Below are 10,559 nucleotides of genomic sequence, written 5' to 3' on the forward strand. Positions count from 1 at the left end.
GTGGCAGGCCGGATATCATAGTGAGATTGAGGTTATAGTGAACCAATCTATATGAGGATGGTGTCATTTTATTACAGTTGTCATGCCACGGTCACATATATGCGAATGTAGGTGAATGAAAATCGTCTGCCGGTGCTGAATGTGGGCGGTGAAGAATTTGAGGCCTCTCAGTCTGCTGGTTTGTAGTCCATCTGAGGTGTCAGGCACACACCTTTTTGCTATTGGTGGTGGATAGGAGGCGAATGTTGATTTTATGGGCGGATCACTTACACTGTGCAATCAGTATTTACTTTACAATGATAAGTAGAAGCAAAAAAGTCGTCCATTGCCAGTTTAAGTAGGCTTTGGACTGCAGGACTTTAACTTGTAATGGAGTGTATTTACATTGTGGTCCCCTGACACAGTGAGTTGTAAATAAGGATCAGATGACACACCGGAGTTCATCTACCAAGCAGAGCCCAATTATGGGAAACCAGCCAGAGAAAGTAACTGTGGGGAATTCAACTTCTGTTTTTATTGTGTTTTCATCTCCATAAGCATTTCCACCACCCCGGCCAATCTCTTAAACATGTGTGTTACTAAGTGACTGCGCTGTGTTGACTAAATACACGTTTGACGAAATGACACAGTCGTGATGTGTCACTGTCTCTGGGACACGTTCAGTGTTGACGAGGCGCAGCGGAACAATGATTTCACAATCTTGTTATTTTGTGTGTTTCCAGAGTAAAGGTGAGTTATAAGGAAGGTGGAAGGGGATGTAAATTATGGGTTGCTGTCCTAACGACAAGAGCATAAACACAAATTAATTGCCGCTACCATAATTATCCTTTCGCTCGTGAATAAACTGTTGTTGCTTAGGAACGTAATACATGAGCTTCCTACGCAGGAGAGACATTTTTCCAGAGGACAAACTGACCAGAAGCTGGGTGTTTATAACAAAACTGTGTTTGAATAAAATCTGTTTTACGTCAGACAATAACATCATCAGAATTCCATCACATTTGTGTGCTGCCTTCAATAATTTAATTAAATTTAATAAGTTTATTTGTATAAAGTTATGTCAACAGGTATTTCTGTTCAGTGGCACCATGGGAATTTCCCAGGTTTTTGCTGAGTGGTTGTGGGTGGATCCTCCCCCACAAAGGTGTTTTTGTCAACTCAAGCTACCGTGCCTTTGGTTATTTGGACTGAAAGTGACAGGGATAATGGGTGGATGAACACATAATCGAGAGCCACAACATGGCTGGCTTCATTTTTTTTTCATTTTTTTATAGAATTCATAGAATGATGTTTTTTGACACCACATACCACTCGTTTATATGACGTAATCTGATGTTTGAGAAACATGTTTGCTTGCTTTATTTGTTTAACTTTTACAGGGAAATCAACTAATTATCTTATTCTCATTCAGGATGTCCACGGCTCCAGCAGCATCTTGAACCAAGAGCCTGCAATTTTAACCAGCAAGTACAGAACAGGTTGAATATGAATCATTAAAATAAAAATGGAAGCAAAATGTAAAAATCATGCCTACCTCAGTGATTATATTTCGGTGCAAAACTCTGTAAATGCAGAAATAATTGTTAAATTTATAAAGAAACATTTGACATTCATGAGAATCATCCTCTATGAAAAGAAATTTTATTAACAACAAACCTTTCTCTTGAGGAAGTGTGACGTTTACTGTCATGTTGTTACAAGCTGCGTTTGACAGAAACGCTGACACCGCACTGGCGTTGACGTCACTCTGGCGAGCTACAGTAAAAGGAAATAGACAAATTAAAGACGCAGTAGACAGTTTGATCGCTGTCAAACATTCACAACCATCACATGGAGTGTCTGTTTAAAGAACCTCATTAGGAGTAATAGACCGTATCACATGGCAGCCATTTTCCTCTCATATCACACTCAGGGTGGAAAGCTCAAATGTTGGTTACACATCTTATAAGTTAACTGCTTCCTGATTGATTAGTGACAGAACAGTGAAAGTCTGGAGGGAAAACAGGCCATATTTTAAGGTAAAACACCTATTTCATAAACCCCCTTAGCTTTTGTTAGACACGGCTAATGTTCAACCACTTCCTAGCTAGAAAGTTGAAATGTACATCTTGGACCGATTTATTCAAACCTGAAAGTGAAAAGCACCGGATGTAATCAGATAGAGTGGTGCAGTTATGAGTCCTAAAACACAGAAATCAGTCAGCATTTGTTGCTCTTACGGCTCCCTCGTCTCAAAGTCAGTGAGTTTATTGAATTGGTTTTCAGTTAAATGCCTGAAATAAGGTCTGTGGTCACCACAGGCTTAAGATATTTACAAGTTTTGTTCTACGACATAAAATACATCATCAAATGTCCCACAGTTTAATTAAAAAGTGCTTTTATGTCTTAAAAACGGTGGTTTGATGAGACTACAGAAGTCACAGACATTAAACGTCATCACACCGAACTCAGAGACTCATCTACTCACTTGTCCGTCTTTACAGGCCGACTTTAGTTACAAACTGTTCTAACTCACTTTACAACTTGTACATTGATCACTTCGTGGTGTTGATGTTTAAGTCATGCGTCCACAATGTAGTCTGTTTATAGCCCAACATTATCTTTTCACTTCTAGCGATTTAATTTACGCTTCCAAAATCCCAAAAGTGGTGTTCATCTGTGAAGATTACCTTGTTGAACAAAACGTGTCAGTACCATAAACTTGTGTTTGCTTCAGAGCTCATTTACGGTGATGATCCAAAATCTAATTCAGTGTAGCACTCTTGTCACAGAGAGAAAGACAACAAGACTAAAGTAGAAGAGCTAATGCTATATCAATGAAAGCACTTAATGAGAAATCCAATTTAGCTAAAGCTAAAACAAAATTCATTTGACAGGTTATTCTCTCGCTGTTCTCTGCAAATGAAAAACATCCATTAGGATGAATCATCATCTTGGTAATTCAGTTTGTTGACTTGATGAGGCAGCTTAATCCAATTGTGATGCTTAGGAGAGTAGTATTAACTGCCATCTTAGCTTTGGACTGAAAATGTTTTAAATGATAGATTTCAATATAAGTTATTTCAACATAGTGTAAATACTAAAAGTATTTTAGTAAACTATTTAAACCATTTTTCTCAATTTTACTCCTTCTGTAGGGAAGCACAAAACACAGATTCTGCAGGACAAGCTTATGAATATTTAACGTTATCGACAGATGGTGGCCTGCTAGTGGAGGACAGGGCTGATATAAAAGTTACTTACAAACTGATAGCTTACCATACATCATGAATCTGTTGAGGGAGTCCTCTGAGTCAGATGGACTAAGAGGTGGCTCTATTTCTTGTAAAATGATGCACTCAGTGCAGTTGGCCCACTTGCCGCTCCACAGCAGGCTCCACCGAAACGTCCTTCCTGGATCAAAACAAGAAGACAGCATCTGTAGTGAGTGACTCTGGACGAGGTCGACATACTGCACCCCCAAAAGGCCAGAAGGCGAATCACTGTCTTGGTCTACAGCTGCTTTCTCTTAGTTGATCAGTTCACCAATAACCTTTGATGGTCTCGGACAAGGCTGGATTATCAAGCAGGCAGCTTTAAGCTTACTGTGTGTCAACAGGTTTCTTGTTGGGAGTGTGCACCATTAAAGCACAGCATCAACTGACATTATGATAACTTGCTTTCTGGCGTAGGTCAGATAAGGCCACATCCAGAAGCTGTTTTGCTTATCAGAAGCTTAAAAGTAGTCTGAAAAGTCTGAAAACAGGGGAAACTTCTAAAGATTTTCCACAATGTCTTTTTTTACACCATGTCTCATTATTTTTGCTGCAGGACAAGGTACTTTCTCTCTGTCAAGTTTTGACACCTGTTAAGCACCTGTTTTGCACAGTAAGCTCAGTTCAACACAGCATTAAAAACTGCGCATTTCTGAAATAATCTTTGGCAAACTGTAGCTACATGTGTCCGGTCATATAAATACTGTGTATAACCTTTATTTAACATCTTCACATTGGGATGAAATACGCAGCAAAAACAGCAATCAGATAGCAGCGACTGTGACAGGACGACATCAAATCAGCAACACAAAATACAACACAAATACGTTTCATAATTAAGAGCATAAACAAGGCAACATTATTTAGGCATGTGCGAAACAACAACAGCTAGCAGAGACGCCGTGATTCATTTCTAAAAATTTATTTAAAGAAACAAAGTCTCAAATCTGCACCTGCTGGTCACTCCAGGTTTGTTTTGCCAAGAATACAGCTTGAAAAGTTCGCAATTACATTTACCTAACGTTGTTTTGATTTGTTTTTGTGATTTATTCAGGGGCCTGTATACGTTTTTAAGGCTGTAAAACCACCAAAGTAAAAGTAATTTTAGTGGTGAGCTTTAGCGTTACAGAGCTAACAGAAATACTCAGGGGTTTTTCCCATCCTGCTAAAAATACAATTCTGGGAAAGTTACTGAATCCCTGTAATGCTTTGGTGTAGTGTGTGGTCTCAAAATTGCCCTTTCAAAACCCCGTACCTGCTGCCGTATCTGACATATGTATGTGTGCTTTGAGCATCTGTGAATGCAGGTGGCTCTAGTTACCTTCCAATACCATATCATCTCTGTCAGGGCGTATATGATAGGTCCAGGATTGTTTCACGCAGTCGTCTCCCCTAAAAAACATATTTAAAAATAAAACACACATTTAGCTTGAAGGGGTTTTATATTTTATTAAATAATGACACAATAAGAGGACATTAAGACTTTCATTTTTGAAACATACATACATGTCACTTCCCTTATTCTGGTGTCTTTTTGTGGTCTTGGGTTTTCTTGTTTCTGTTTCATGTTGTGTTTTAAACATGTTGCAATATGACATGTGTTACATAATTATTAATTGATATGATTGGTTTGGACAGAGCTAATTTTGGCTTTGATGTTGTCATTGATGGAAAGGAAGTACTTTACTGTCTTTTGAGAAAGTTAAGGAACATTTTACTGGCTATGTAAAGTCTAGATTTAAGTCCTATGTCTCTATCTGAGTTACATAAGCAAAGAAGACCATCAGCAATTAAAATAGTTATTCTTAATGCCTGTCACCGGGTCAGATTCAAAAATCGACATATTGGCCGATATTCTTATACATAACACACGTTTTTTGCAGTAATTCCTCACATACGGTTATCAAAGACTGCAAAAACTCAAAATCTTACCAAGTTTATTTCAAGTCAAAATACGTCATTACACTTAATGTAAGACACAATCACCTAACAAGTCACATTTAAATGAGATAAAGGGACCTTTTTTTAGACATTGCATCTTATTTCAAGAAATCTTATCAAGCACATTTTACCTTGTTCCATTAGCAGTTACACTTCACTATGAATTTAAGAATTATATTTTATCCCAAATATCTTTTACTGCATTATAAGCGCAAGAAGAAAATGATGAACTTCCTGCTGAATGAGTAGTTTTACTTTTGATTCTTTGAAATTCAGCTTTACTTTTACTTAAGTAGGTCTTCAGTTTGTAACAGGGTATTTTTACTTGTATTTATTTATAAGTGTAAGATCTGGGCAGTTTTTCCATCTCTGAATATTTTAAATGAATAATATTATTATGACCCAATCCAGTCTTAAACATTTTGTTAATATGTGAGTCTCCTTCCCAACTTGTCAATAAATGATGCTTTGGAGTCATAGGACGGGCCGGCCGCCATCACAAAGCGTTCACGAGCTGTGAATGAGACTCAAATATCAGCTTTTCCACAAAGTGGACCTTTAAACTTTATTCTATTGACTTAGTACCAACTGAAGTGTTGCAATAGCTCCATATTTTTGTAAAATCTAATGTTCTTGCTGAGTAGTTTTGGAGAATTTGACATGGACATTTTCATCTCCTGCAAATGATGCAGATATGATGTGTGTTAAAAAAACAACAACATTTGAACTTCCTTTTACTTTAATTTCTTCTTGTTTAGACTTTCAGGTGTTAGGATTTATTCCCTATTGAGGTAGTGCGTGTGTCTCACATGCGCATGTTTCCGGTCAGAAGCAGCGTGTCATTGGCTGTCTTCTCCAAGGTGAACCAAAGGTTGTCCAGTTGTCTGAACTTCTGGATGTCAGCCTCTCTGTGACTGACTGCAGCTTGAAAGTACCATTTCCCCAGATACTAAAACAGACGGAGACACAGAGAGTTGGTATTGCAGCATGAGGTGGTGTCAACGACGCAGGAACGGAAAATTCTCATTAAATATAAGCCCACAACTTGCAGCAAACAACAGAGGGGGTGGAAAGTGCGTCTGTGTGGCCGTCACTTATGCCTATCTCGGTTAAATCTCTCCGTATCTGCAGAAACTGTGTTAAGCCAACGCACTACTTACTCAAAAGACCCACTTAACCAGAGGGTATATGTTGACATTATAGTTTAAATGCATGAATCAAAGATTAGATAATTTATCACAAAATTTATTTTCCATGAAAAATCATCTATGTATCTAAATAAATAATCCATTATGACATTATACTTGGTTATGGTTTGAGTATCTTTGACATTTTGATGAACAGAAAATCTAGATTTTGTTTCTTACCTGCTCTTGGTTGATAGTCTTGACAAACAACTGCTCAGGTAGTGAGCAAGGAACGATGGCCTGAGACAAAAAACTATACAAGGAAAGAAAATATGACAACACTTCTTTGAACATAACTGCAACCTGTGCGCTAACTCTTCAATTCACAATGAACCTGATCAAACACCTGTTAATCCTCAGGGTACTCTGAGTTTCTGTAATGTTCCAACATGTCCCTTTTAAAAGAGTGTGGGTGTAGGTAAATTATTAACAAGAGCTGATCTTTAAAGCAGGAGGAGAAAGTTGATTAAACATGTGGTGTCTCTGTCCTTTTAATGTAAAGACTGAGATTTAGGATAAACACATTTACAGTCGAATGAATCATTCTTTCACAAGGCAGGTTTTGTTCCAAAATCTGCTCGAAGGAGAAACTTGGTTAAAAGCACTCCTCTGGAGGCCTGCTGAGTCATCATTTTCTTGTAGGAGGTGGTGGTTTCTTTTAAGCCACTTAATTATAGAACGTTTCCTACTATTGGAAAAAAAAAAACACGCCTAACCTCAAGGATCTGTTTTGAAAAAAACAGAGCATTGCAAATTTCTTGTAGGTTGATCTGTCCCTACTGAAGAACTCCCACTCGCTGCCTGTCAACATTCATCAACTACCAATCATTAACTACTTGTTTGAGGTTAATGGCGACCTTTTGTCATCCCACACTAGTGTTTGTCTATCTTTATCAGGTGCTCAAAAAAGTTGGGCCACTGTGTAAAATATGCTAATACTTTTTGACATTAAAAACAGCACAGAGACAATATATTTAGTGTTTTTTCAATTTAATTTTTTTGTAAAAATATGCCTGTTCTGCATTTAAGCCAACACGTTTCAAACAAGTTTGGACGGGGGCAACAAAAGACTGGGAAAGTTGTGAAATGCTCCAAAAACACCTGTTTGGAACATTACACAGGTAAACGGGTCCATTGGTAACAGGTGATAGTGTTATGATTGATTATGAAAGGGGCGTCCTTGAAAGGCTCAGTTGTCCACAAGCACGGATAGAGCGAGGTTCACTTCTATGTGAAACACACGATTGAATAATTAATACATACTAGAAAACACTGTGTGAACCTGTTGTCGGTAAACAGTTTGTTTGCATATGATTGCGTCGCATTTTTTAATTTACGTTTTACACAGTATCATAACTTTTTGGGAATCAGGGTTGTAATTACACACACCTATCACAGTTTTATAAAGCCCAACAGACTCAACTTGCTTTATTTGTCCAAAACCCCAAAAGATATTTAGTTTAACGCAACATTATGTAGAAATTTACATTTTGTACAATTTGGAGCCCGAGCACAGTTTCTGAGCTGCCGTAAATACAAATCCGAGGTCTGGAACAATTTGTCAGATGTGATGTAGATGCAAACTACAAACAAAACTCATGACGTCATAACTATTTTATGTGTTGAAAACTTGTATGTTGAAGTAAACATGTGTGTAACGCTGTGATCCTAACGTCTCACTGAAGTTACATAGTGCAGAAACAAGAGATGGGGGGGCGAAGTGGCTGAGACAGAGACACCATTCACCCTATTACAAGACCCTGTACCATCAACATGATGTTGGAGCTGTTATTTTAGGGTAAATAGTTACATAATGTTGCTTTAATATCATATAAAACTAGGGAAATCAGCAAATGTTAACACTGGAGAAGCTGAAACCAGTAGATTTTGGCATTTTTTGCTCAAACATTACTTCAATGATTAATCAATTGTCAAAATAATTGCAGATTCCTTTTTAATGACTGATTAACAGACTGCTTCAGCTCTAACATATGTTATCATGAGGTGAACTTATAGACTGAGAGTGCCATGAGACTCTGAATTACTGAGTCTGAATTTTATTTGTTGGTGTTTGTTTTTATTTCTTCATTTAAGTGTGCTGCTATGAAAATCTGAGGTATGTTCAAAAATGATGACATCTGTTTGTTAATTGAAAATGCTGAATAAAGTTAAAAACAACAACAAAATAAGAAACCTATAGACTGACATCAGGTTAAAAAGGCCTACTTGTATTCTGTCTATTTCCACAAGGTGGTGTCAGACAACAAACTCGTCTGCACACGTTCCACCTTGATAAACTAACTTTCCTGACATCAAACCCACTGAACTACACAAGTCCAGGAGATTAATCGTAACTGAAGATGTTTGGATTTCTATCTTGATGACAATTTACATTAAAGGCACATTGTATTGTATAGACATTCAGATATATAAGACAAATCAAAACAATTTCAACAACTTTCCCTAGTACATATCAGGTTAAAAGGCCTTGTCGTATTCTTGTTTTTGATGATGGGATTTGTTGGTTGCATTCTACAAAGCAACTGTTCACACATATGAGCTAATAAAAGGCAGCAGCACCAAAAACAACACCAAATCTTAGGTTTGTTTAATCGTTTAATCATGTTATTGATGAACAAAATACCCATAAGTGCCATATAGAGTTAGTTCTACTCATTTAAACCAGAGTGATTCTTAGATATAGTTAAATGTCTTTCAGGTGAGGAGAGCGTCGACAGGAGCTGAGCAGGACGGCGTGGAAAGTCAGAGGCTGCACCAGTGGGCGAATAATGGTTCACTAGAAATATAAACCAGGTCTGAAAGGTGAGGTTGTGAAAACTGAAAGGTCAAAAAGCTAACCCAGAAATGCCAGACACACGAGCCAGATGTTCTCGGTGGCTTTTGCCAGAGTCATGCTAAGCACAGGGATTGCTTAACTTTAGCTTCAAACATTTCTTGTGATGATTTTAAGAATTCAAATAACACGATGGAAACTGCAGTTTCTTCGAATAGAAAATTAATCAATCCAAACGCTACAACAGTTAACAATTTGATTATTAACTTTAACTTTCTGATCTCCTGAGTAATGTTACATCAGCTGATCTGAGCATGTGCAGTAGCATCTTGTTGCCCCCTCTCTCTGGTGGCATGGCAATTCCTCCTACAACTGCCCCCTCAGCGTTGAAACCAGGTCTCCGCTCTCCATCAGCTCCTTGATTATGTCCAAACCTCCGATCAGCTCTCCCTTCACGTACAGCTGGGGGTAGGTTGGCCAGTTAGAATATGTCTTGAGCCCCTGACGCACCTCTTCATCCTGCAGGATATCAAAGGTGTCATAATCCACCCCGGTGTTGTTCAAAATCTCCAGTGTCTGCCTGCTGAAGCCACATTTTGCGCCCCCCTTGTTGCCCTTCATGAACACCATGACTGGGCTCTGGTTGATGATGGTTTTCAGGCGGTGCTCAAGGGTCACAGCCTTCGGGCAGGTGTTCTCCAGCTCCCCAGTCTCAGCCAGCTCCTTCACTATGTCCAGTCCTCCCACCAGCTCTCCATTCGCATACAGCTGAGGGTAGGTGGGCCAGTTAGAGTAGGCCTTCAGCCCCTGTCGGACCTCCTCGTCAGAGAGGATGTCGAAGCTGCTGAACTGTATATTGTGCTCCTTCAGCAGGCTCACGATCTGCCTGCTGAAGCCGCAGCGGGGCTCCTGTGCGGACCCCTTCATGAAGAGCATGCAGGGGGCCGCGTTGATCAGCCTCTTCAGCCGCTGGTTCGGGTCTGTGGCGCCGCTCGCAGCACTTCCAGCCGGACTCCCGGTGACAGCCAGGCGCTGTACCTTCTTGGTCAGCTCCGGAGCATTGGCCCCGTCCAGGCGGTCCACCATCTCTCCCGCCTTGAAGAAAAGCAAGGTTGGGACGGAGGTGATTTCATACTTCTCCGACACCTCCGGCACCTCTTCCGCCTCCAGCTTGACAAACGTGCTGCTCGTGTGTTCCTTGGCCAGCTCGGCCATCACGTCGTTCATTTGGCCGCACTGAGGAGCCCATGTCGCCGTGAAATGAACCACGGTCAGGCATTTTCCGGCTTTAGCGAGGAAATCTTCAAATTGTTGCTGCGTCTTCGCCTCCACGAGATTCTCCATTTTTCTTTCCCCCTGCGCAGCGTTTCCGGTGTCGCCCTG

General features: G+C 39.6%; 2 protein-coding genes across 2 annotated transcripts; both read right to left on the reverse strand.

Moving 5' to 3' along the window:
- Window positions 1-1,330: 1,330 nt before the first annotated feature.
- Window positions 1,331-6,755, reverse strand: LOC141011423 (uncharacterized). The gene is made up of 7 exons (XM_073484577.1): window positions 6,563-6,755; window positions 6,005-6,144; window positions 4,576-4,646; window positions 3,259-3,393; window positions 1,657-1,755; window positions 1,535-1,562; window positions 1,331-1,448 (listed from the first exon to the last, which is right to left on the reverse strand). The coding sequence occupies exons 1-6, from the start codon at window positions 6,674-6,676 to the stop codon at window positions 1,543-1,545; spliced, it is 579 nt and encodes a 192-aa protein (XP_073340678.1). The 5' UTR covers window positions 6,677-6,755; the 3' UTR covers window positions 1,331-1,448; window positions 1,535-1,542.
- A 2,230-nt stretch (window positions 6,756-8,985) lies between these two features.
- glrx3 (glutaredoxin 3) lies at window positions 8,986-10,550 on the reverse strand. The gene has a single exon (XM_073484846.1). The coding sequence runs from the start codon at window positions 10,518-10,520 to the stop codon at window positions 9,543-9,545; it is 978 nt and encodes a 325-aa protein (XP_073340947.1). The 5' UTR covers window positions 10,521-10,550; the 3' UTR covers window positions 8,986-9,542.
- Window positions 10,551-10,559: the final 9 nt, after the last annotated feature.

The sequence above is a fragment of the Pagrus major genome, chromosome 17 (assembly GCF_040436345.1).
Source record: "Pagrus major chromosome 17, Pma_NU_1.0".
In the NCBI taxonomy this organism is placed as follows: domain Eukaryota; kingdom Metazoa; phylum Chordata; class Actinopteri; order Spariformes; family Sparidae; genus Pagrus; species Pagrus major.

Coding starts and splice junctions, on each gene's coding strand:
- LOC141011423 (XM_073484577.1), bottom strand. CDS start 6,676: ATGTTCAAAGAAGTGTTGTCATATTTTCTTTCCTTGTATAGTTTTTTG. Junction 6,145..6,562: donor AGACTATCAACCAAGAGCAG/GTAAGAAACAAA, acceptor CGTCTGTTTTAG/TATCTGGGGAAATGGTACTT. Junction 1,563..1,656: donor CACACTTCCTCAAGAGAAAG/GTTTGTTGTTAA, acceptor CTGCATTTACAG/AGTTTTGCACCGAAATATAA.
- glrx3 (XM_073484846.1), bottom strand. CDS start 10,520: ATGGAGAATCTCGTGGAGGCGAAGACGCAGCAACAATTTGAAGATTTC.